General features: G+C 40.1%; 1 protein-coding gene across 1 annotated transcript; it reads left to right on the top strand.

Moving 5' to 3' along the window:
• Positions 1-125: 125 nt before the first annotated feature.
• LOC121917511 (actin-related protein 5-like) lies at positions 126-15,807 on the top strand. The gene is made up of 9 exons (XM_042443541.1): positions 126-552; positions 665-894; positions 2,368-2,537; positions 4,278-4,495; positions 5,175-5,357; positions 8,916-9,038; positions 11,520-11,659; positions 12,321-12,453; positions 15,133-15,807. Exons 1-9 carry the CDS (start codon positions 151-153, stop codon positions 15,388-15,390), a joined length of 1,857 nt encoding a protein of 618 aa, XP_042299475.1. The 5' UTR covers positions 126-150; the 3' UTR covers positions 15,391-15,807.
• The last annotated feature ends 11,763 nt before the right edge of the window (positions 15,808-27,570 follow it).

Below are 27,570 nucleotides of genomic sequence, written 5' to 3'. Positions count from 1 at the left end.
CTGAAGTCCAGAATCTCTTACAGGCCACAGTTTGGGGACCATTCTCTCTCTGACAAGAAAAGGGCGGAACTTTCAAGCGCGGCGTTTGGTTTCCGGCCGGAAGTCCAAGCAAAGGGACCGGAAGCCCAAGCGAGGGAGCGTTGCCAGGCGATGGCGGCCACCGGCGGCGGCGGCGGCGGCGGGGTCTTCCCTTTTCGGGATGCCCGCTGGGACCCGGACCCGACGCTAGAGGCCCTGCCGGGAGTGCGCTTGCCATCCCCGGCGCCTTTGGTGCTGGACAACGGCTCCTTCCAGCTGCGGCTGGGCTGGGCCTCTTCGGACGCCTCGGTGCCCGGGGAGCCTCTGCTGCGCTTCCGCTCGCTGGTGGCCCGGAGCCGAGGCGCCCGAGGAGGGGCCGGGCCCGAGACCCAGGTGGGCAACGACCTGGGCAGCCCCGAGCCCCTCCGCTGGCTCCTCCGCTCGCCCTTCGACCGCAACGTCCCCGTCCAGATGGAGCTGCAGGAGCTGCTCTTCGACCACGGCTTCCAGCGCCTCGGACTCGCCTCGCAGCAGGTGGGCCAGGATGGGGCGGGCTGGGCTGCGTCCGCACGGGAGGAATAACCCGGTTTGGCAGCGCTTTGGCTCTTCGTGTGTTTGACTCTGCCTCACTCCCACCTTCGTTTAGGGCCGCGTCGACCATCCAATTGTGGTGACAGAAGCCGTCTGCAACCCGCTCTATTCCAGGCAAATGATGTCGGAGCTGCTCTTTGAATGCTACCAAGTGCCAAAGGCCTCTTACGGCGTGGACAGCCTCTTCAGCTTCCGCCACAACCAGAGGCAAGGCTGGCCCAGCAGCGGCCTCGTCCTCTCCTCCGGGTATCAGTGCACCCACATCCTGCCAGTCCTGGATGGCAGGTGAGTCCGGTGGCTGTTGTGAGGCTGTGTGGTGGTGTGTTACAGATTGTGTGTGTGTGTATAGCCTGGCTGCTATTCTGGGCCTGGGAGAGGATCCATTCAGGTAGCTTTGACGGGTGGTTTATTTCAAACGCTAGAGACGATGCTGCACTGCAGAAATAATCCAGTTTGAAACGGCTTTAACTGCTCTGTCTCAGTGATAGAGAGTCCTGGGGATTGAACTTCATTGTGGCACCAGAGCTATCTCTGACAGGGAAGGCTAAATGTCTCACAGAACAGCAGTTCCTAGAACTCACTGGCATTGAGCAGTTGGGCAGTTAAAGCGGTCTCAAACTGGATTATTTCTGCAGTGTGTTTGGGACCAGAGCGCAGTAGTAACCCTTCTGGTTTTCTTTGGCCTCTGGGTGGCTTTTATTATTGTTGCTAATTACAACAGTGTGCTTTACCCAGTTCCAGGAAATGTTTAAGTGTCAAGCGGATTTGGGCTTCTGGGAGTAGTGAGAAGGAGGAGGAAGAGGCAGAGTGTGAGTTAAAGGGAGAAGGGAGAGAGAAAAGGACCCCAAGCGGTTTCTTCCAGGGCAGAAGCAAGATGGCTAAGCTTTGCGTTAGGTTACAGTGGCAGAAGAGTGTTCAAGACCATTGGAATGGCTGGTTGTGATGCAACGTTCATTCACCGTTGTCCAAGTTGCTTTTGCCTTCAGCTCAGAAAGCTATACTGTGCCCAACTGGATATTAAAGTATTACAGGTTAAATCTCCCTTATCTGGCATTCTGAAACCCAAAATATCCCAAAACCCCAAACCTTTTCATCGGTTGCTGAGACAGTGACACCTTTGCAATCTGATAGTTCAGTGTATGCAAACTTTATTTCATGCACAAACATATTAAAAAATATTGCATAAAATACCTTAAGCATATGTTATATAATGTAAACATAAATGAAATTTGTGTTTAGACGTGGGTCCCATCTCCAAGACAACTCATTATGTACATATTTGCAAATACAGGTATTCCAAAACCCCAAACATTCCTGGTCCCAAGTATTTTGGATAACAGCTATTCAACCTGTACAAGCAAAGGGAAACGCAGTCAAAATTACGATTCTTGAAAGCCTTCATGATTCTTTGTTACTTTCAATCTCTGATATGAAGAGTCCAATGAACTACCTTTTCCTAAGTCATACACATTCACTTTTGTTTAATAATAATAATAATAATAATAATAATAATAATAATAATAATAAGTTTTATTTATAGCCCGCTATTCTGCAATGATCATAGCGGTGTACAGTAAAAATTGAATACAATACAAATACAAGGTGACAGTTAAAGGAGGGAGAAGTCTCGTCCTTCAGGCAGTCCCCAATGTTGCTGGGTCTGCCTGATCGCTCCCTCTGAGGCCAAGATGACAGTTAAAAGAGGGAGGAGCCTCTTCCTTCAGGCTGTCCCTGATGTTTGTTCTTGTCGACTGGTAGGTTGGATGCTAGAAACTGTAAGCGTATAAATATTGGAGGGTGCCAGGCTGCTCTGTACCTTCAGCGTCTTCTACAGCTAAAATACCCCGGGCATTTCGCTGCCATCACTCTCAGCCGCGTAGAAGAAATACTTCATGAACACAGCTATGTTGCAGAAGATTACAAAGACGGTAAGCACTGATATCAGAGGCTGCCAGGCACCTTTATTTTCTATTTCATGTTTGAAATGAGAAATATTAAAGGATGGAACAAATTTTAAAAAATAATGATGAAATTTCATTGCTTTGCATTTCACCATATCACTGTTAGAGATGATTTGGTAGGTTATTGAAATGATACTCCTTATTTAGAAATAGTACAGCATTTTAATCACGTGTTACTGATGAGCATATTGATAGAAATCAGTTAGTTATTTAATTAATCTAGGTTTGCTTGAAATATATTGACAAGTGTTCATTAGTGTTATTGGATGGGTTCTGAAACAAATACTACACCAGAAATCTGCATTAAATTTATAGGGTTTTTTTTAAAAAAAGAGAGAAATCCCGTTTCACTGAGATCTTATTATATACAGTATAGGCTTAGCTTAGTTTGGACAGAATGTAATTATAATTGCTGGTATTGTAAGCTTTCCAAGATAGATATTTTTGGACTGGCCATTACTGAATATGAATTTTAAACAAATTGAACATCAGTAATCCCATTCTATTAAGAAGGAAATTTAGTTTTATTAAAGCATTACTGAAGTGATGATCAATTTATTGGTGTCTGCCAATGAGGTTTAAATGGGAAGAACATACAACCACCATTCTTTGACATAAATGACTCAGGAGAGTGTAAGATATGGTGTGCCATGGATTAATGAACAAATATGGTCAAAGTACGGAAAGTAGGGGCAGATGCTGTGAAAAGCGAGCCTGCTTCTTATTTATTTAAATAGAAGTCCAACATAAAGGGCAATCGTTTGTAAGGAAAATCCTTTTTAGTGCAAACCTGTTTAACAATTGAATAGTTATCAGTACTGTATTTTATTATGTTTAGTTGTGAACTGTATTTTATACTGTCTCTGTTTTAGACATATATTTATGTTATTTATAAACTGAATTAAAAAAAATAATGCATGTCTAACCTTAACCATGACTAAAAATGGGAATTTAATCTGAAAGTAGCTCATCAGGTTTGTATTATTCAACGCAACAGATTTGCTAGGCTAGCCCCCAGAATCATTGGGAATACTAACTAATTTGTAAAAGCATGTGTACACTTATAACTAGTAAAGTAGCAAAGCACAATGGGTCCAGTCTAGACAGCTTTAATTGAGCTTGGTTTCCACTGAACTCAATGGGACAAATTTAGTTATGGCTTGATTTCAATGGGACCTAAATCCAGCTTGTCTAGAGCCAACTCTTTATGTCAAAGAAGGGCTGAATAGACTGGATTTTGGTCAACAACTGGTTTTGTTAAGACTGTTTCATGGAGATAATAGTTAAGTCTATTTTCTGCTGTGTTGCACACTTCCAACAAGTCTCATTGCTGTATCCTTTTTGTATCCTTTCATGATTCTAGATTCTCTCTTGGAGCCGTGTGTTTTTAATCTGAACCAGAAATTGGCTTTTAGTGGTTCTATTAGCTAATATGTATTTTATGGCATAGCCACTTTGGAAGAAAAATCATGAGTATAAACCCTCTCCTTACTACAAGTGGATGGAGAGCTTTCTGTTAAATGCTGTTAATTATTCTCAAATGGCAAATTCTCTTGAAAATATTAGCAATAATAGTGGGCAAAAGAAGTAAGGTATATTTTTTTTATCAAGATTGTTTCCCCCTTAATTTGCTTAAGTAGATATTTCCAGAAGCATTAATGCGTAGAGGGGAAAAACTCACTGTTGTGCTTTCAAAAACTTGACCAGAAATGCAGAAGTGGAGATCACCTGAATATTACGAAAACAATGTGCATAAGATGCAGCTGCCTTTTTCAAATAAACTCCTGGGGAGCACTCTCACATCTGAAGAGAAGCAGGAGAGGCGGCAACAGCAGCTTCGACGCCTTCAAGAGCTTAATGCTCGCCGGCGAGAGGAAAAACTTCAGCTTGATCAAGAGAGGTTGGACAGACTGCTTTATGTTCAGGTAACTCTGTACAGTGTGTGCGTTGCACTTCTGGTTTATGGGAACTGAACAAAGAGAAGCTGTAGGGAGAATTCTTAGGTTCAAACTATGTGAAAAATTCCCTATATGATCCTGCCAGAGTACTAAGATGTTCAAGGGAGGGGTTTTCTCTTTCTCCTGCCACCATCACAAACCCCTCTGATGAGAACATGGGAGAGAGCCTTCTCAGTGGTAGCTCCCATTCTGTTGAATTCCCTTTCATGGAAAGCTAAGCTGGCTCCTTCTCTGCTTTCCTTTCCTGGTAGGAAAATACCTTTTTATTCAAACAAGCTTTTAATGAATAATTGGTTTCAGGGAGCTTTTTATGGGTTGTATGCTTTTAAAAAAACTTTATTGGGGAGAAACCGACGGGCAGGATTGAGGCTGTGGCAAACACACACTGTGGCCCAATCTGCCTTGAAGCCAGCTGCAAAAGAAACAGATAAAATCTGTTCTTTTTTGGCCGACGAAAAGGCAGCATTTCCCACCCTGCCACTGAACTGGTTGCTGAATAATAAGTTAATACGTAAATTCTGTTGGTCCAGTAGGTCTGCTGTGGTTTGGATCAATTTGAATTTAGCATTTATGACCCCTAATGATAATAAGATTTGCTTCTAAGACCCATTTATAGCACTTGCAGTCTTTTATACTTTGTGTATAGGAACTGTTGGAAGATGGTCAGATGGATCAGTATCACAAAGCTTTGGTGGAACTTAACATGGACTCTGCTGAGGAACTTCAGTCTTACATCCACAAACTGAGTTTGGTCATTGAACAAACTAAACAGAAAATCCTACAGGCAGAAGCTAGTGTCGAAGTGGATGTTGTGGATAGCAAGCCAGAGGTACCACAATGCTTTTACATTTTTACTTTCAACACATAAGCACAAATGCATGTGAAGCAGTTTCAAGATTTTGTCATAAGGACTGTCCTACCATTGCATGCAGACCTATCTACTGCTGTCTCCTGCTGCTGCTGCATCCTTTGTTTTGCCATCCTTACTTGTGTAATAGAAAAATCAGCTGATAAAGCATGACAGGATTGTAGCCAAAAAGAGGTCGCTGAAAAACAAGAGGGAAGTATCATGTTCACAGGAATCTTGAGGCTTGCAAAAGGTTTCTTTAAAAAAAACTTCAAGAGATGCACCCTCCCCTGTAAAAGTAAATAAATAAATAAATATGGAAAATATTTACATGTTGATCCCTGATCTTATTAGCAGTCACCCCCCAAAAATTTTTTTTGGAAATTGTGGGAAAATAGTGACATGCTTAGAGTTTAAATTAGAGGTGAGGAAGATCTGCTTATCAGACCTAACCAGTATAGCCAGTGGATTCTTGGAGGTGTGGGTCAGCAATATCTTTAGGAGTGCACTTTGTCCATTCCTGGTTAACTGTAATTTGTTTGAAGGAAGTGATGGAAAGATGAAGGCTGTTGAAGTTGAAATATGCTAGCAGACTTTCCCAGCTCCTTTTTGGCTTGCACCATCTTTACCTAACATTTCTTGTTCCCTGTCAAAAAACAACAAAAAACAACTGTTTTTTCATTACCAGACATATTTACTGGTAGTAGTTTGAAATACTAACAGGAAAATTACAAACATGATCCATATGTTTGTGCCAAAGACAAATCATGAATTCCTGTGAACTGTTTGCCCCAGAAACTGAGCAGTCTGAGAAAACTGTTGCTGCTATGGTTGAACCAGGTTGAGAAAGTGTGATCATCTTTCTCTGTCCTGCTGCTGCAGAGCTAGAATAAAACCTGCCCCCCCCCCCTTATTTTTAGTAGAACTGTCACACTAATGAAATTCAGGAAAACCTTTATTTTTCTTTTCTCAGTCATAATTTTATTGTAACTAGCAAACAGCCATTATGAAAATATAATACAAATATTATTTTTGATCTTTGCTTTCAAGTATAAGGCCAGAGTCAAGAATTTAGTGGTTCTAAAAGCACTTAAATATTTTGTCATCTGTCTTTTCAATCTTTCGTACTCCTCATTACACCAAGCATTTCCCCAGTTGGAGTTACAGGTTTTGGAAGCAGGAACTGTTTTTAAAAAGAAAGGTTTGGGTAAATCTATTTGGCACACTATTTGGCAGATCTTTTCTCCTGGTATGAACCGGCCCAGACTCTGAGATCCTCTGGAGAGGCCCTTCTCTCCATCCCATCACCATCACAAACATGGTTGGTTGGGATGCAAGAGAGGGCCTTCTCGATGGCTGCACCTAGACTCTGGAACTCCTTGCCCATGGAGATCAGAATGACTCCCTCCTTGATGGCCTTCCACCGGCAGGTGAAGACCTACCTGTTCACACAGGCATTTAAGGAATTGCTATAAGGACAGGCTGGGATGTTGGACCATTTTAAAAATTTGTTACAGTTTTTCCCCCTCTTACTTATTGTTTTATATTTTTAAAATATGTTTTATTCTTTTAATAACTATGTTTTAATACTGTAATAATTTAATTCCTTTTTAATGTACTTTTAAAAAATGTTTTTAATTGTACTGTTTTTAATGCTGTGAAGCCCCTCAGAGCATCAGTCCTGGGAAAAATATAATAAATAAATCCATCAGTTGCTGGAATAGTGAGATAAGTAAACCTGTATCAGTGGCCTGTGTTATCTCACCCCTTAGTTTCATAAAATACCCCAGGTTCAATTTTGATTCCAAGTCTGATTGCAGTACATGATTCTGTTTAATCCTCCTATCTACAGTCAATATCATTTCTTAAGGTTGATGATCATTGCCCACTTCACACTCAACCATAAAGGCCGACAACTCTGGAAACCAGGGTTCAATTCTGGGTTTGGCCATGAAATCCACTGGATGTCCTTGGGCAAATCACATGCTCTCAGCCTCAGGGAAAGGCAATCCTTGTCTAAGCAAATCTTGCCAAGAAAACACCATGAAAGGTTCACCTTAGGCTCGCTGTAAGTTGGTGACAACTTGAAGACTGATAACAACAACAAGCAGAATAGAAAGGAGGATTGTGTGTGGGCACAAATGAATGTGTGTAGAAGTACATTATACATCACCACACAAGCTAACAAGGATTAATTGTCCCTTCCTAACTAACTAATAGCATTATACATCACATTTTCAGCTTAGGGTTTTCATAGTAGGTATTGTTGATGGCAAATGTGCATCCTTTTTGCAAGAGGGCAAAGAGGACAATATACTGAAAGTCCGTGCATCTTTTAAGAAATGATTTTTGGAGGATACGTTTTACTTGCAGGCAGAAGAATAATAATATTTGCTACTACATTTTCAGTTTGTTCTATAGAATATAAAGGAATGGTCTTCTTATCCTTATTAATCTTATCTTTATGTAACCTTTTACTTTTAAGTTGTGTAAATTTCCTTTTTTTTTCCATAGTTAAAAATAGCACATTTGGTTTATGGTTGCCAAAGGAAATCCTTGGCTTAAAATCCCAAAGCCTAGCATTATAGCACCAAGTAAAGTAGTTTACTTTGCGTATGAAACCACACTTTATAAATAATATTAATAATAAATAAATAATAAATAAATTTATTATTTTTATACCGCCCTTCCAGGGCGGTTCACAGCAAATATCAATAAAACAATTAAGAATACATAAAAACACCCCTCTCTCACTGACCCCTCCTCCCTGGTAAAAAGCCACCACAGCGGCAAGACAGTCCTCCGCAGTTCTGGGGAGCTTCTTCCCAGGTGACATGGGGGGGGGGCAGCGGCAGAAGTAGTCCTCCACCAGCTCTCAGGCAGTCCCCGATGTTGCTGGGTCTGCCTGATGGCTCCCTCTGAGGCCGAGATGACAGTTGAAGAGGGAGGGGCCTCTTCCTTCAGGCAGTCCTCGATGTTGCTAACATCATATTCTAACATGATGATGCCTTTAACCCACAATGAACTGAGAGGTAATACATATTCTTTCATTTTAGCAGCCTGGTTTTTGTGGCCCTTTGGAGGAATAATAATTACTTTAAAAATACTGCAGCGTGAAAGTAGCAATTTTCCAACAAAAACCCACCATAAAAACAACAACTATTCAGAACATTTATTTAGCCAGCAAATATTTATTTTCCAGGCTCACACCAACATGGTATAGAATAAAATGTTTGATAGCCACAGTTGGTGATTCTGTACATGTACCAAGTTTGAGGCAGCTTGAAAATTAATCTTATACATTTTTTTTAAATGTGGAATGATGCCACTTTGGACCATGTAAGTTAGACTGGAAATGTTTCTTTCTTAAGCCAACTCAGTAAGGTATAATAAGTTCAAGTGAACTTGGTGAGAATTTTAAAAATATTTGCCTCTTTTTGGAACTGAATGCTATCAACTAGTAGGAAGGGATAATTTATCCTTGTTAGCTTGTGTAGCTTTCCTGTTTACTGGAATAACCTGTGGTCCATTTTTTCTAAGATTCCTGATTTGGATCCATTGGGCGGTGAACAATCCATAGAAGATGTGGAAAGCATTAATGAATTTGAGCCTTTATTTGCTGAAGAGCAACCTGAAGCAGAAAAGCCGGTCACTACAGTTCAGGTTTGTCTTTATATGAACATACTTTCAAGGCTACAAAGTATCTATATAGTCACTTAGGGCCAAAACAGCACACCATGGCCCCAGTCTGGCTATTTGCCAGCTCAAAACGAGGTGGCAAAATGCCGTTCCTTTATGAGCCAGCAAATGTGTCCCCTTTTAGTTGCCGCTGCCGCTTTGAAGCACTCCTATGACGTGCAGTGTATAATTGCTACACTGCCGGAGCATCACAATGCTGCCCGTCATCTGGTCGGGCAGGTGATGTGCCACTGGCTTGGGGGCTCACGTTGAGGCAGGCATCATTGTAATTTTTAATTGTTTGATTTTTTTTTTATACTGTTGGAATCCGCTTGGATTCCTTTGTGAAAAAGCAGAATACAAATAAATTTTATTATCATCATCATCTAGCCCTCCCTTCAGCCACCATCTTGAAGGGAGAGAGAGGGGCAGGCGAGCTCCAATTGCCTTGCCTGAAAGAACAATAAGCCCTCCCTTCAGCCACCATCTGGAAGGGAGAGAGAGGGGCAGGCGAGCTCCAACTGCCTTGCCTGGAAGAAGACTAGCCCTCCCTTCAGCCACCATCTTGAAGGGAGAGAGAGGGGCAGGCGAGCTCCAACTGCCTGGCCTGGAAGAAGACTAGCGCTCCCTTCAGCCACCATCTTGAAGGAAGAGAGAGGGGCAGGCGAGCTCCAACTGCCTTGCCTGGAAGAAGTCAAGCCCTCCCTTCAGCCACCATCTTGAAGGGAGAGAGGGGGCAGGTGAGCTCCAACTGTCTGCCTGGAAGAAGCAGAGTCCTCCCTCTGGTCCATCTGCCTTGGTCCAGGCCTCAGAGGGAGAGAAGAATGCTGGACCTGATCCCCTCCTCCCTCACCATTCCTTCTCCTTTTGTGTTGTGTCTTTTAGATTGTAAGCCTTCGGGCAGGGAACTGTCTGGTTAAAATAATAAATGTAAGCCGCCCTGAGAGCCATAAGGGCTGAAGGGCGGAATATAAATAAAGAAAGAAATATATCATCATCATCTAAATGCCACTCCCCCACGCCACCCCCAAGCTGGTGCTTATTGCCAGTCTGTTTGGGGCCTTAGTCTTCATATTGTTGGATTGCCATTCCCACAATCCCTTTGCATGGCCATGATAGCTGGGTATTCTGTGATCTGAAGGACAGAATGTAGGACCCAAGTTTTGAAACCACTGCTTGGGGCCATGGGTGGAAACCAGTAGCCCATGGGTCATCTGCAGCCCATAGGGCTTCCTGTCCTTGACCACCCATATTCCCTGGTGCCCTACTTAAAGTTATGGTCTGTTGCTTATTTTGGAGTGAAAGCAGGTGATGCCTAATTGCAGGGAGTGGATGGGGAAGATAAACCTTCTGAATGGTGGCTTTTTGCCAAGTATAATTGCTGGGGTGGGCAATTTTTTTTCTGTGTTTGAATCTCATCATGGAGTGATGCATGCACACATAGTATGAAAGAATGGATGGAACATCCATTTTTTGCAGGATGAGCCACCTGTGATGGGTATGCAGCCCTCAGAAAGTTAAGGCACGGGGGATTGTGGCCTTTAGGGTCAAAAAGTCCCTCATCTTTGCTCTAGATGCAGATGGTTTCAGTTGTACATTAGTTGTTGTCGTAAGTTGTTTCCAACCTATGGCCATCCTAAGGTGATCTCATCACAGAGTTTTCTGGGGCTGAGTGTGTGACTCACCCAGTAGGTTTCCATAGCCAAGCGGGAATCGAACCCTGATTTCCAGAGTAGTAGTCCAGTCCTTAAATCACTACATCACACTGGCACTAAATACAATTATTTAGTGATATTGTTCCCGCTATACATAAACATTTCATTTATGTATCATAACTGAAGCAGTTAAGTGCCTGAGTGGTCCTTAGAGGAATTCAGAATGAGAAAGATGTACCCGGAAGCATTTGCATGTTGTGTTAATCATGTTTGATACAAATGATGTCTTGCAGAGATTATTTATAATGCACTAAACATTTCTTATTAGAGATATATGTGTGTATGTGCCTCACATTGCCTGTCTACTTAAGGCAATCCCGTGAATTTCTTAGGCAAGGAATACTCAGAGGTAGTGTACAGTTACCTTCTTGTAAACTATAGGCTGCACAACACAAAAAATTAAAAATCATTGTCCCTGCCCCCAAACCTGTGCATGATAGTAGGAAACAAGGAAAACACCAAATAGAAGCAGTTATAATGTTTAATGACAAGGTGGAATGGACACTGAGGAAAAGAAAACACTTATGGAAGAGAAAAAGCTAAATGGCTAGCAGTCTCACGTCACCAAAGAAATCTCCTGTTGCAGCCATACTGAAAGGCTACGAATAGAAAACACTGAAAATGTGAAGTCTTTTTGGATAAGAGCAACACATAGTTTGATCCACATATGCAACATTTTTACAATAAGATCCAAAGTAGAACAGATGTTTTGTAGAAAAGCCCTCTTCTGAATCTTTTGGTGTCTTTGCAGCCTGTATTTAACCTGGCGGAATACCATCAACTCTTTCTTGGCACAGAAAGAATCCGAGTTCCTGAAATTCTGTTCCAGCCATCCTTGATTGGAGAAGAGCAGGCTGGGATAGCTGAAACCATGCAGTTTGTCCTGGACAGGTTTGTGTTGAACTGCCAATTGTTTAGGAAGAGACAGAATGCCTTCAAACAATATTTGCTACTACATTTTCAGATTGTTCTATAGAATATAAAGGAATGATCTTCCTATCCTTATTAAAAAGAGAAAGAGAAAGATTGCATTGCAGCTCACATTTAAAGGAATTTGGAGAAACCATAATTTATATGTTGCATAGGACACTGCATGGTTATACATTTTGTCCACTGTGTTGAGCACAGTGCATAAGGCAGGACACATCCAGAAAAAAAATTAAAGAAGTATAGGGAGATAACTTCCATACTAGGCCCTTGTGTCTCTGTGTGAATCCTTATTAAAATGTGTACCACAAAGTGGTAACATTCAGCCATAACACTAAACCATGACCATGGCAGTTGCAGTGAGCCTCAGACTTGTATGCTGTCCTATCTCTTTCAAAAGGAGGAGAGAGAGAAGAGGTATATGTGCAGCACTGAAGCTATTATATAGCCTATTTTTACATTAGAGTTTTTTTTCCTCTTAGGACTAGTATGTACTAGTTCATCATGTTAGTAGAATTAAATATTTGCTTATATGAGATCAAATTTCAACTAATTGTTTTCAGGTTGGTGAAGTGCTGCTAGGAGCTGGAGATTGTAGTGGCTAATTTTTAAATTTTATTTTTAGGTACCCTAAAGAGCAGCAGGAAAAGCTTGTCCAAAATGTCTTCCTTACTGGTGGCAACATGATGTATCCTGGAATGAAAGCCAGAATACACAAGGAACTGCTTGAAATGAGACCATTCCAATCATCTTTTCAGGTGTCGTATTGGTGTTAGCAAGGCAGTGGCTGTATAGTCTATCTAAATATTGTGCATGCCGATATTAGTGGAACATTGGCGGGATACAAACCGCCGCTTTGCGGCGGTCTGCCGCCACCGCCGGTTAGTCCGCGGGGGAGCCGGAGCCTCCACACGGCGCGGCTCCCCTGCGGACCGAAAAAGAAGCTCCAAAATGGAGCTTCTTTTGGAGTTGCGTTTGCGACGTAGCAAGGCGCCAGGGGCGCACTCGCTACGTCACAAAGGACGCGACGCGTACGGACACAGTCCGTATTAGGCCCAGGGGCGTCTAGAAGAGACGCCCCTTTTTTAAAATAGGACATCCTCCAGACGTCCCAAATGCCGGTTTGTAACCGGCCAATGTCATATATGCAATGCTGTTGTGAGACTTTTTAATTAATTCGATACACCACCAGAATACAGCCATCTATGGACAGATGTTGAGCTAGTTCAGGTATAATACTAAATTGTAAGGTTTCTCCTTTCTCATTCACTTTTGAGCTTGTGCTTCAGTTTTACTTTCATTGCCCCCTGCCATGTCATCCAGGCCTTACAAATTGTGGTTAATTTTAACTATAATTGAAACAATCCACCCTCAAAACATGGCTTAAAAACTATAGTTTGATGCTTGCTTATTTCAATAAACGTAATTAAGGGCAATCATAGTTTCAGCTTCAGACACCAGTCTAATCTGTGATTAATCTGAAACAAAGATAGGAGTAACTTATTTTCCCCTGTTAGACAAAGGAGGAAAAGTTAAAAGACAGGGTGGGCCAACTGCTGGATTGGAAGAATGCATAAGCTTCCTATGGGAACCTGAAGGATTCCACTCTCCAAGATTTGGCTGTAAAAAAGGCTAAAAGTACAGTGATACCTCTGTTAATGAACTAGACATATTCTTGGGCATTACTTCTTCAACAGCAAATTTGGTAATAGGGGTAGGAATAACATGGAAAAACTAGGCATAGATTCCTGCACCCAAAAAAGAGCAGCACAACTTGTTTCAGCAAATGTTTTATTTGAAGCTAAAAGTATGCACTTGTGACAAGAAACAACTCAAATAAGCCTTTCATAAATGAAGAAAAATATTTTGAACCTTCTAGAGGTTACTTGAAAACTTCTTCCAAATGCATCCAGGGATGACTTTTTTTTTTCACCAGTCTTCACTTTTCTTATGATTTCCATTTTTGTGGCTAGACCTACAGGCCTATGCTTTTTTAAATATGCTGGGAATAGCTGATGAAGCAGACTTATCCACCCTCCCTTTTCCTCTCTCTTCTCCTGTTCAGCAAGGTATTCTGGAGCTACCTGCTCTTTCCTTGCCTGTTGTTTAGAGGGCACACACAGCTACAGTTATACCAGCTACATAGTATCCCATTCTTTCCCAGCTCAAACTTGATTGCATTGTTTACTGCAGCCATGTTATTGCAACTGAACTCGAAGGACTGGGTTTCTCCAGCCCTTCTTCAGTATCCTCCCAATGTTGATACTAAAAAATATTACTGCCAGATTTTGGGGGGGGGGTGTGTTGGTAAGAGGGTACTGGCAGGCATAAAAACCCATCTCAGACTCCCCCGCATATGGGGAAATGAGAGTATGCTCAAGTCCCAGAGGAAATAATGAGGCAGGTACGCACCTCAATGCTTCTAATGGGGCTTGCCTTCTACGGAAGCTCAAAGCCATGCAAGGCAAGCCCGCCTATGAGGAGGGCTGACTGTATTACATTTTTGGACTACAACTCTCAATATCTGTCAGCTAGTATGGCCAGTGGCCAGGCAGCTGGGAGGTTCTGGAAGTTGTAGTACAAGAAAGCAATTTTTCCCTGCTCTGACTAAAATAGTGACAAACATTTGACCTCTGTAGTTAGAGATGGTATGCTGTTGCATAAACCTATTGAGAAGGTGTAGTTCGGGAAAGTTACTGCTTTTCTTCCATTTGCATATAGTACATCTGGTTGGCTTCTATGGGGAAACAAGGTCGTGGACTGCATGGATCTTTGGTTTGATCCAGGAAGGCTTTTACATTTTCGAAATTGTAATGACAAATAGGGGTTGGATTTTGTGCTTTTTCTTACTTGTTTAAAACATACTCCTTTGTCCCATTTACCAGCATCCAAAGCAGCTGACATAATCACAATAACAAAAAAAGAAGCCTAGTGTGTACAACTAGTAAAATAAGAAAATTAACATGCCAGAGCAAAAATAAAAACAGTTCATTAAATCCTTCAGAAAATACAAACATTTATGTTGGCATATAATGTCATCAGACATTTGTCTAGAGAAACTATCTCATAAGAAAGGGACCAGGATAAATGGATACAGGCTTTGACCTAAATCCAGTTGTTAGTCTTAAACTAAAATAGACCACTGAATCAATAGAATTTACAAAGCTGTTGACTTACCCATTGTTTCAATGTGTCTACTGAAGCTGGTATTAACCATTAGATTTAGTTCTTTATCTCTATCTGTCACTTTGCATAACCCCAGGATGGGGACATTTTGAGAAGAAAAGGCTAAGAATAAGATAGTAAGAAACAGGTCATCTGAAATCGTTTTTGAGCTGGTTGTACTACATCAGCTTTACTCTTGTGTTACCATTCTGGTTCTGTTACATCCACTTTCACTACACTAATCAGACCGTGTTTGTTTTGCTGTCATGTAGGTACATCTTGCTTCAAATCCTGTTCTAGATGCATGGTATGGTGCTCGGGAGTGGGCCTTACAGTACATGAACCATGAAGAAGGCTGGATTACTAGGAAGGATTATGAAGAAAAAGGTGGTGAATACCTTAAGGAACACTGTGCTTCCAATGTCTATGTACCTATTCGTCTCCCAAAGCAGGCTCCAAGAACTGTTGAAACATCAGGATCCACTAAAGCACCAGGAACTGTGACAAACAATGCCTCTGAGCAGGCATAATCTGCAGATTGCCAGGGTATGTAATCTCAAAATAGGAATGGCCCATGTCGAGGATACTGTTTTCCATAGCAGTGAAGCAGCTGCCATTCACAGAACTGAACATGAATTTAGTTAGCTTCAGCATTTTTTGGTGGGCTTGGTGCTCATGGCATCTCAGAAAACATAATCCTTTGATGGAACGACAAAAGTCTTTCTCTAGTTCCTGTATCAAGTCCTGATTGTACTATGTTCATGGTTGCCATGGAATAATTATAGGCTTTACATCAGGATTTGGTGTAAAAAGAGCAAAACAGATATTTCAGAGAAAATGCTCATTGGCCTCATTGAGGCTATCATCTTAATGTGTTTCCTAAACTAAGAAACAAAGTTGTAAAATATATTAGCAATGTAAATAAAAAAATTAATTCTTTATGCCTTTAAATGTCAAAACATTTTGTTTTTAACATACTAGAAAAATCATTCCCAGAAATCTCTCAGGGGGAATGGCCATTGGCCATACATGTTGAAGGCTTGTGGGAGTTGTAGTTTAAAATATTTTTTTCCTGAATTCTGGTTTTTCCACATTTAAGTTAAATACTTTGACTGTGTGGTGGAGGCCATTTCAGTAGACACATCAGTGACAATGTTAGTCCAGAAGGGGGAGCCTTTGCCCAATGGAAGAGCGCATATTCAAGGAACAACTATTCAGTGAAATTAGGATTTCAGGTTGGTAAGTTTTTAAAAATACCTTGTTATCTAATTTTGCGTTAAAAAAAATTGTTGGACCCCGCCGCCGCCACCAGAATGTCCCATAGGTAAGGGATCTCATCTATAGGATATTTTTTAAAAGTTGTGTTCCAATAAAGACATCTGTTAGAAGAAGAAGTTTCATGAATGATATAAGTTTATTAAATATAAATAAAGATGGTTGAGATGAACAGTAGCTGAGACAAAAAAATATTTAATTTTAAGGCATCCTACAATAGTGTTAGATTACTAACTGAATACAGCTCTAGTGCAGCTGATGGCTTTGGGCCTCCTGACATGTGCAATAATAATAATAATAATAATAATAATAATAATAATAATAGGATTTATTTATATACCGCCCAATCACTGGGAATCCGAGTGGTTTATAACAGAGGGGATAATAGACGGTTCCCTGCCCTCAGGCTTACAGTCTAAAAGACACGACACAAAAGGAGCAGGGAATGGTGAAGGAGGGAGGGGATCAGGTCCAGCAGTTATTCTCTCCCTCTGAGGCCAGGACCAAGGCAGATGGACCAGAGGGAGGACTCTGCTTCTTCCAGGCAGACAGTTGGAGCTCGCCTGCCCCCTCTCTCCCTTCAAGATGGTGGCTGAAGGGAGGGCTTGCAAACCCCTTGTTTGTTTGCTTTTGCTTATGTTAAGCATGTATGGATTTTATTTTGTCATAATACTACACAGCTTTATTTCTAAATGAATGTGTCCCTGAACACTTGAACTTCACCTCTGTTTAATCAAACTCTCAGTTGTACCTGTACATTTAAAAAAATAAGTTGGTAATCTTTAAGGCCACAGGGGGGAAAGTGGAAAAAGCTATTAGCCCAAATACTGTTCAAGTTTCCATCAGTAAATTACTGGAGTACTACGTCAGTAAAAGCAGAACAGTGCTAGGCACTGATCAAAGATTCCTTTTTGCCGTGAAGCTGGAGATCATAAAGATCTATTGCTTACATTCTTTAAAATACATTCCACCCTTAATTTACACGAGGGATCCATTCCGGATTCCCCCACGTAAAGCAAATACTGGCTATACTCGAGCCCCTGTGGGACGCGCCATACCTTCTCCCCGCATGGCTTTCAGCATATGCTGAAAGCCGCGTAAAGTGTGCCCTTGTATGACGTGGGTGTACTGTATTCTATATGTGCTGGTGGACTTCATATTGTTGTTGTGTACCTTCAACTTGTTTCTGACTTATGATAACCCTGAAGTGAACCTGTCATGGGTTTTTCTTGGTAACATTTGTTCAAAGGGGGTTTGCCATTGCCTTCCTCTGAGGTTGAGACAATGAGACTTGTCCAGAGTCGCCCAGGGGTTTCCATCCTGAGCAGGGATTCAAACCCAGAGTCTCCCAGAGTCCTAGTCCAACACTGAAAGCACTACACCACACTGGCTCCCTGACTTCATATAGTCCTTGAAATTTATTAATCATATTTATATTGTCTTTGATAGACCAACAAATTTTCATTAAGATTTAACAAAAAAGCTGTTAAAGTGTTAAGAGAGATGCTGCATTCTTTGAGCTTGTGTATAAATTCTATGTAATGTTTTTCCTGCACAAATCCATAATATGAAGTCTTGCTGGCATTCGGCAGGTAATATGACACCTGACCATTTATAACATGATATACAATGGGAACTTGACATCTTCTAGGCCTTGGTTTCAGGACTTCCCGTGGATATCAAAATCCATGGATGTTCAAATCCCATTAAATGCAGTGGATAGTGAAATAATGTCCCTTATATGAAATGGCAAAATAAAGGTTTGCTTGCTGCAATTTATACATATATTAAAATATTTTCAAGTTGTGGATGCTTGAATCTGTGAGTAAAGAATCTGTGGATGTGGAGTGCTGACTATATTGTTTCTGGTTGACTCATATATGGTTGCAATACTGGTTAACTTACTAGTTTTCCAAGATATTGGGGCTCCAGCACAAAACCCTGAAGTGGGTGGAATGGTGCTTTTTCCATTGGAGGTGCCAGTGGTATGCCTGTGAAAAGGTCCATGGACACCAATGTGATACTGATGTTAGCCACTGGAAATCGGTGGATTGCAGGACACCACATCATTCTTCTAACATATATCCTGAAAAGAGAGTAATGTTTCCCAACACCTTCTAACAATGTTTTTCTCCTTATCCTCTCACATATGCAGTTCTGCTAATCTTTTCCCTTTAAAGTAGGGGTGCCATAATTCTTTACTATAAACTGGGACAAAATGTAGGACAACTGTAGGATAAAATTTAGCCCAAATTGTAGGACATTTAAGGTCCTCTATTTTTCTTAAATGTCCTACATTTGGGCTAAATATCCTACAATTGTCCTACATTTTGGTCTAAATTTTGTCCTACATTTGGTCCCGGTTTATAGTAGAGAATTATGGCAACTCTACTTTAAAGTCACACTGATTTTAAATGGGATAGGACTGTACCTTCACTTGGTACTATGGTGATAAAGCAGGAATAAACAGGTGCTACTATTTTGTTCCACTCTGCTCCTTTGGCAAGTTTTCTAACAGCACTTTGGCATCAAACATCATTCCCAGAACTCTACCATTAAGCACAATAATGGTCAATTAAGTGTACCAGGAAGTAATGAGAGGAAATAACAAGAGAAGTGTTGATTTCAGCTGCCTTCCACCCCACCAACACAAGAAAATTGATGTTTGGCATGTGGAAAATGTGAAAATCAACAACAGAGGAATAGATGCATATTTTTAAATTGAAGGATACAACAAACAAAGTAGGGCTGCACTCCTGTGTGTACATTTTAAAAAGTAAGACTGAATTTCTGTGCACACTTTTCAAGAAAAGTGTTTCATCTGAACTGAGTGGGGCTTACCTGCATGTAAATCTGTTTCAGTCAGGCTGTACATCACTTCAATATCCTTTAGAGCCTGTAATTCAGATAAGGAGCTTTACAACTTATTTTTACCAACAGGTGAACAAATATTTAACTTCTGAAATATGCTTCCAAATGTTGTTTTCTATAAACCATTAGGATGGGTTTTTGTTTTTTGTTTTGCTGTGTTTTCATTATTTCCAACATTGAGTGGTCTCATGCAAATTTTTATGTGTTCTTTTGGGAAAACAACACATATGATCATAGTTAGGCAAAAGATAGCTGAATTACTGGTCAGAATGCAATGTTGTTAACTTACAGAATGCTTTTGAGTTTTAGCTGTTGCTCAATCTGATGGTATATTTTTCCCAATATGGTCTCATTAACGTATTTAATATACTTCTACCCTATCTTTTAGCGGAAGGCCTCTCAAGATGTCTTACAATAAAAATGCTAAAATAAAAATGATTGAAATAACAAAATTACATTAAATGAAGACATAGGGGATCTGTTATAAGATCATCAAAATGTTAGGAACAAAAATATTTTAAAGGTGACAAGAGAGGGGGCAACATTCTGAGGAGATGAAATTCAACAAGTGTGGGGCTATCCCTGAAAAGGCTGGTACCCATTGACATAAATGATGTTACTGGCACACCTGAAGTAAGGTCTTTGAGGCCAGTCTTGGGGCCCAGGCAGCTTGATATTGGTATTTTTTGCCATTTTACTGCTTTTGTTAATTCTAGATGTTTGCACTTCTATTTTCTTTAAATTTTGTATAGTTTTATAATTACATTGTACACTTCTCTTTATGCTTTGTAGAAGAATGGTACAGAAAAATAATAATTCGACTACTCTTGGTTTTCTTTTCTCAGTCATTAAAATTCAAATGGGTTTCCTACTATTGTGATCCTACATTTGCTGCCAAGGGGTAGTAGAATGGCAAGAGAAAAGGGGAAGAGTGTTAGATGGCTCTGCAGTTGGAAAACAGGTGGTGAAAGTATTAAATACCCTTATCCTTCTTTTCTACTCCTGCTTGCTTTTATTAAGAGAAACGTTCTTCTTGGGCTAATAGAGCCATCAAGCAAATCTGTTGTATATAATAACTAGTAAAAACAACATTGTTATAGTTATAGTCATTGATCAGTTAAGTTAGATGCACTTTTTTCAGCAGTTGCACAGCAGAAACAATAGAGGAACCTTTGAACTTTTTTTAAAAGGCATTTGTTACCTTGGGAATTGACATACATTCCTGTTTCTAAGTCCTTCAAGTGTCTGCCAGTGTTCTGAAAATGGATTTTGTTGAAAAACAGTGTCAAATCATAGGAGGTCAAGGGCTTCTGAGCCATCTTGTCCTGCATCAGAAAAACAAGGATTTTGGTAGTCAGTCTGCACCTCTAGTTATAGTAAATCAATCAAGCACAGGGAGCGTAGGGAGTGAGTGCACCCCTACACCCCCCCCCATGTTTTGAATATGTGTTGATTATTTCAACTATTCTAAATTATTATGGTTATGTACATGATGAAATGACTCTTTGTGCATGCCAAAAGTATAAATTTTGTTACTGTTGAAAAGAAGTGAGAGTTGTTCTTTATTTACTGAAATGAAAATGGCCCCAACACATACTTCTGATTTTTACCTAAGTTTTGAATTTTAAACTTGAATCTACTCTAAAGACTTTGAATGTCTTGGTGAACACTGCAAAGGCACCTTTGCATTTATATTTGGATACCCAAGTTCCTGCCTGTGTTTTGTTTTGAATGCAGGGATGGATATGAGAAAGTACTGAAACTATAGATTTTATGTCAGAGAGTCTGGAACAAGTATGATCCACATTTAGAAGTATTCTCAAATTCATTTTGGGGCATGGGCTTTCTTATTGTGCAAAGATGCATGTTTACTAATGTCTTCAAGATACTTTCTTCCACCCATTTATAAAACAAATGTAATGAAATACTTACAAGTTGCCTTCCTTCCCCCCCCCCCCCCAAATCTAGAAGGACCAGCACTTACTCATATTAACAGTCACATGTTGCTTTGGAGGGAATTACACATGATCCCTCAATAACTTTTACACCCTTGCATTGCCATCTGTGCAGGTTTTAAGTTTGAAACAAATTTTTGAACCATTTGTTAATCTGAAATATTTGCTAATCTTATGCAGTTCACAAATTCACTGTGATGGCCTTCATGCAATCTTGCATGTGCATACCTTTTTGAGGGTAAGTCTCATTGAACTCAGTGGAACTTGTGAATAAGCAGGCCTAGGATTGGCCACCTGGCTTTGCAATACTTCTAATAATTGATTTTGTCACATTAGCAGCCTAGACAGGATTACATTCTAAGAGTTAATTACTTTTCAGTGCCTTTAAAAATCCTCAGTTGTAATGCTTGGGGCTTTTAGCGTTTCTCTCTCATTTAATGGCTGTGGGCAGGATTTATCAGAGCTAGTCTAATGTCATTCTGAACTTCCATTAAACCAATGGCACTTAAGCATATAATGCCACCTTGTGCCACTTTGTCTTGTACATGGTGCTCATTCTTGTTCCAAATGTCCTGTTTTCACCAGTGATGAACAATCCCAGCTGTAACCTCTCTTTTTGAGTCAGCTTCCCCAGTAGCTTCAGAGTGCAATAAACAACTTTGTGAACAAGGGCTGAGGTTTGCCTCTTTGCTAAGAGTAAATCTTATTGTAGATGCAGACAAAACATTACCCTAAGTAACCTCACCACACCTTTATTGGTTGCACCTTTAATCGTCATGGCTTTGTATGTGCCATCTGTCTGCAGAGATGCACAGAATTCAGCACTGTTCTGGATTTTAAAAAAAAAGGCTTATTCTTCATAACCTTTGTCTTTTTCTTGGTAACTCTTTTTGTTAGTGAAAAGAGATGTGATATACTCTCCATTCTGATGCCCAGTCAGCTGGTCTCAGTAGTGGGAGTAGATGTTTTCAAAGTGGTAGTGAAGATAGATTCAGTTCCATCTAAATTTCCATTCTTATTTCTAGAATAGGCTGTTTGACTAATATGAATGGAAAGTGACATTCTTCTGGCTGGTAGCTGGAAGGATTGTTGGAAGGTTGCACTACTATTCAAACAAGAATCTGGATCTATTAAAGTTCTGATTAATGAGAGCCTTCAGAAATTCCACTTCTAAAGTAATGTAACAAGTGGGAACAACCTTATTCTTTTGAATTCTGAATACAGTTTTATACAATTTTCTTATCATTTCTAAAGGAATTTTGAGGGGATGTAATGAATACTGGATACTGAAAAAACAACTTATGTTGCAGTGCCTTGTAACAATGCAGTTTTAAAAACAACTTCTCAGATTCTGTGCAAAACACAATAGTTTAAGTTAAAATATTCTAAACAAGGAAACTGCTTGATCAGAGTGGAACATAGCTTATGTTCTTTTTATTTAAAAGAAAAACCCACTGCTAGTTACATCAAGCTTTTTTTTTTCATTTTGACAGTACATACTTTTTAGGGAAATTAATTTTGTTGCTGCTTTTGTTAATCTGCCTCCAGAGATCTGCCATTTACTTAGCCCTGTTTTGGCAACTTACTACAGCTCCTGAGAGCATAAACTGAAGTCTGCAGTTTTTGGTCTCAGGTATGCCATAAACTCACTGGGAAGTCTTAAGCAGAATATAATATTTCAGCATCTCTTCAATGAAAATAGAATAATTAATATAGCATTATTATCACAGCCTCATATCTGTTACTTCAGCCACATAACCAAAGATGACACTTACTTCTTCTTAGGGATTTACAATCTCTAGAAGAAGTAATAAAATGAGGGAACTGCAGAGCAAACCAAGAATAAGAAGGGATAGAAGAAAAAACTGTTAAAATACCTAAAGTATTAAATATTGGTCAGTTTTGACAGAGTTGGGTTTGAGGGAAGGGAGGTGGCTGCTTGTGGCTGTTTTGGAAGCAGAGTTATAGGCATAAAAGGAAGGGAGAGAAACAGACTGAGTAATTTAAAATAGCAGGAGACTTTTAAGAAGCCATTTAAGTTTCCCACTGCCCTGCCAACATAGCAGCAGATAGTTGTTGCTGTGTGCCTTCAAGTCATTTCCAACTTATGGCAACCCTAAGGTGAACCTATCATGGTTTTTTGTTGTTGTTGTTGTTTTTGTTTTTGGCAAGATTCTTTAGTGAGGATTTGCCATTACCATCCTCTGAGGCTGAGAGTGTGTGACTTACTAAGGTCACTCATTGGGTTTTATTGTGAGGAGTGTCAAATGGAGGATTAGAGCTAGAAGGGAGATGTTGGGCGTTAGAGCAATGGTGGGCCCAGTAGGTTCCCTATAAGCTGTTCAAAAAGATAGTTGTATTTCAGTGTATACAGTATCTTGCATCTTACTTTCTATAAACAAATCATTTCAAAAATCTTCAAGAAAAGCACAGCAGCAATAAAACAAAGACGCATTAACAAAACCATCCCAGTACAACACTGACAGAATCCTTAAAGCTCTGAATGGCTTGTGGGTATATTTGAGTCTTAAGTTTCTCTCCACCCTGAAATCCAATAGCAACATACGATTAATGAGCTTCTGGAGGGAGCTCATTTCACCTTTCCAGGTTACTGACTAAATGTATGTAAGCTACTTTGAGCAATTTGAAAAAATACAATTTCATTACTGACATAAATATATTTTAAAATATTTTATTTCTAGAAAAAGGCTAAAAGAAAGAACAGCTGGAGCCCTTGACTTTAATCACTGTTGTGCCATGTTTGCATATGCCATTACTTCGCATGTGCCAGAGTCAGAGCTGTGAAATTCAGTTATCATTTGACTAAAGCAAGCTATGTTTGCAGCATAGATCCAAGTTACAGCTCAGCAGCAGAATAAGTGAGAAGAGTCAGATCTGGCATGGGAGAGGGAGTGTTCAGGAATTACCAGACAAAAGCAACATGAACTGCTAAGACTGAGCAGTTAACAGCTTTTTAAAATATATATATTTTAAAAAACAGACTACAGATGTCTAACACAAACCCCTCTAGAGTTACCTTTTTGAAATTTCATTGGGTTAATTCCCTCTTTAGGGTTTACTGCAAGAGCAGGAAAGGAAAGGTGTGGCCCTCCAGATGTTGCTGAAGTGCAGCTCTCAACTTTCCTCCCCATTGGCTCTGCTGACAAGGGCTGCTAGGAATTGTAGCCCACCTATAGTAGACTGTGTCCCCAGATTTTGGTATGGATGTGTGAAAATAATTAAGTCATAGGTATTACAAGTCACTGGCCAGCCCAGCCTTCCATGAAAGAGCATTCCAAAGGATGGAAGCAGGCACTGAGAAGGCTCTCTCATCTCATCCTGACCAAGCGAGATAAAGCCTTCCCTTGAAGATCTTAGATTTCTTGGAGGTTCTTTGTGGGGATATAGTGGCCTTTCAGATAGTCTAGACTCAAGCTGTATAGGGCTTTATAGGTAATGACTAGTACTTTTGAATTTTACCTGGAAATGAACCTAGCCAATTATGCTGTTTCAACAAAGCAGATATATGCTCTCTATAACTGGCCCCAGGCAGCATTCTGGCTGCTGCATTTTGAACCTGCTTCCCATAGCCCTGTGAAGTCTCCTTTTATGATACCATTTTACCATGTTCATCAGATGTCCTTTCCTTTAGACAATGCTGCCTTCCTGCCCAGCAAACAGTAATCTGATTTGATGAAATCTTTTACTTTGATGTAGCTGTGCAGATATAGTGTTTGACATCAAATTAGGTTTTTCAACTGAACTTCTAACCTGAACTTCAGTCTTGATGTGATTTACTCTGCCTTGTGCTTAAGTGATATGAACAGCTCTTCTTTTAGAAGGCACATTCAGCATAAGACTTAATTGGTCTATTTCTACAAAAAGAGTAAATTGATACAAGTCTAACATCAAACATGGCAATGTTCAAAAATCACTGCAAAACATGTCAGCCTTCCAGGATACTCTGTTGCTGACTTCAAAAAGAATTAACCCATGACTAGAATAGGAACAAAACATTTAAAAAATATACAATTTGTGTTAATCATTGCATCAATGTATTGTGCTACCATCCAGGTATTTTCAAATACCCATTTAAAAACTAAGTATCATTATTTATCTCTTTGAAATTCAGTTCCCTCTGACTCCACTGATGACAATTCTCCACTCACCTGCATATACAATGATCTACCAATGGAGATGACCTTTTATATATCTGACAAAGTGGGCTTTAATCCATGAAAGCATACATCATAATAAACTTGGTTATTCTTTGCAGTGCCACAAGACACTGATGATTATAGGGCTTGGGCTGACTTATATATCCCTCACTGCAACAATTCTTTTATAAATCGTTCTTCAAAAATATTGTTATTACACCAAAGTAATCAATGTTAGATGATAAAAGAATCATCCTCTTCTCTTTCAAGATGTCCCTTTTAGCATCTACCTCACAGCTCTGAAATTCTATTCCTCCCTGAGCAAAACCTTAAGTAACCTCCATTTCTATTTTTCTGTTCTTATTCCCTCCTACTGCCCCTCTCAATCTCTAAAGCTTTTGCAATCCTCTTATTTTACAGTCAACTCTGGATTAATAGATATGGGGATCAGCCCCACTTTGGCTATTGAAGCAGTTGGCAGTTTCCCCCACAAAGAAACCAAAACAGAGTTACCATTTCCACCACCCCCAGCCAACTACCATAGTATTTGCAGCTGCTTGATGTCTAGGTATTAGTATTAATGTTGATCCCTTTACTACAAAGAGAATCAATTGCTGTTTTCCACACAACAAATCATAAAGGCCCACTAAACTAGTGTTTTATGCCCTTGGTTAACCCTAGTAACAAAATAAGCATACATCTCAGAATTCCTTTTAAAGGTTGCAATCCTATATCCCCTTTTCTGGTACAAAGCCCCACTGAATTTAGTGGTTTTCTTTATGAGCAGGAGGGGCCTAAATACCTTAAATGCACCAGATCTTGTCTAATCTTGGAAGCTAAGAAAGTTCAATCCCGGTAAGTACTTGGATGGGAGACTGCCAACAAATACAAGGCTACATTTTAGAGGAAGAAATTGGCAAAACGACATCTGAGTATTCCTTGCCTAAGAAATGCATGGTGTTCCCATATGTCAACTAGTGACTTGAAGGTGCACGCACATATATGCTTATGAGCAGTCATGTTTGAGGTCACTTCTTATGTTTAAGAAAATTTCACCTCCAGTTCCATTATCCACATACAACTTGATTTCACATCTTAAACCAGGGTGGGGGGAATCCCACTTTGGAAACTTTTAATCAGTTCTCAAAGGAAGGGAGGGCAAAGGGAATCTTAAAATCCATACCCTCTCCCTTCCAGATATCCTCTAATTTTCACCAAGGGTGCATCTACACTGTACACTGTAGAATAATGCAGTGCCATGGCTTCATCATACAGACTCCTGGGATTTGCAGTTTTGTGAGGAACCAGCACTTGTTGGGATAGAAAACTAAAAACTTTGTAAAACTGCAAATCCCATTATTCCATAGGCTGGAGCTACAGCACTCAAAGTGGTGTCAAACTGCATTATTTCTACAGTGCAGATGCACCCCAAGTCATATTTTCCTTCCCTGCTGTAGCTTTCTAAAAACAGGAGCTATGGGGCCATCACAAAAGGTAAGCAGGGGGAGGCATCAGCTCTTGCAATATAACCAATGCTCTTTACTTACCTGGTCCTGTGTCAGTGCTGGAAAGGTCATGCAAGCATTTTAATTTGTACCATATGTGGGAACCTAGTGACGTTTTCTTTCTGACACACACTCCTACAGTTCTGTCCTTGGAAGACCACAGGTAATCCTCTTATTTACTAAAATACAGATTATTTGTCTTGTGTTTCAGGATTTCTTGCAACTTAGCTCCACTTTGACTGATTGTTTCTGTCTTTATGCCAGTCTTGGAAACCATGTGGTCATGCAGATGTTGTTGGACTGCAGTTTCCAGGTAGCCAGCATAGATGATGGTGGAAAATGTTGTAATCAAACAACATCTACAAATTTGCATGATTCTTACACCTACCTTAAATTGATGTAGAGGGCTACAAAGTCATTCACTCATTTAGGACTCCTAACATTCTAACAATTAAGGGTGTAGTTGAAACAAGAATATGACTGACTATTGCACAATCCTAATGGTAATACATTAACAGTAATACAATCACTTTGGTACTGTGATACAGATGCTGGTTGAAATTTTGAGAAGTAAAAGTTTATTTCAAGGCACTCATTTAATTTCTGTTGCACTAAATGTGTCATTCTTTAAACTTTTGTGGGGAAATGATTAGACTTGCTGCAATTGGCAATTTGTTTTGGTGAATTCTACTATGAAAGCATCTCATTTAAAAACAGGCAGGTTGGTTTTGTTGTTGTTGTTGTTGTGTGCCTTAAAGTCATTTTTCTCTTATAGCGACCCTAAGGTGAACCTATCATGGGGTTTTCTTGGCAAGTTTCTTCAGAGGGGGTTTGCCATTGCCATCCTGAGGCGGAAAGAGTGTGACTTGCTCAAAAGCCATAATTTTGCCCCTCCCCCAATGGGCCCTCTATTTATTCATGAGGTCAGCTTATGATCAACTATAGAC

This window comes from Sceloporus undulatus, unplaced genomic scaffold (assembly GCF_019175285.1).
Source record: "Sceloporus undulatus isolate JIND9_A2432 ecotype Alabama unplaced genomic scaffold, SceUnd_v1.1 scaffold_21, whole genome shotgun sequence".
Taxonomy (NCBI): domain Eukaryota; kingdom Metazoa; phylum Chordata; class Lepidosauria; order Squamata; family Phrynosomatidae; genus Sceloporus; species Sceloporus undulatus.
This window is presented reverse-complemented; position numbering and strand designations above follow the sequence as displayed.

What these genes read in the sequence shown, in the direction of transcription:
- LOC121917511 (XM_042443541.1), top strand. Translation starts at nt 151, where the DNA reads ATGGCGGCCACCGGCGGCGGCGGCGGCGGCGGGGTCTTCCCTTTTCGG. An exon ending in TCGGACTCGCCTCGCAGCAG is followed by an intron (nt 553 to 664) that starts GTGGGCCAGGAT and finishes ACCTTCGTTTAG; the next exon opens with GGCCGCGTCGACCATCCAAT. An exon ending in CATTCCAATCATCTTTTCAG is followed by an intron (nt 12,454 to 15,132) that starts GTGTCGTATTGG and finishes GCTGTCATGTAG; the next exon opens with GTACATCTTGCTTCAAATCC.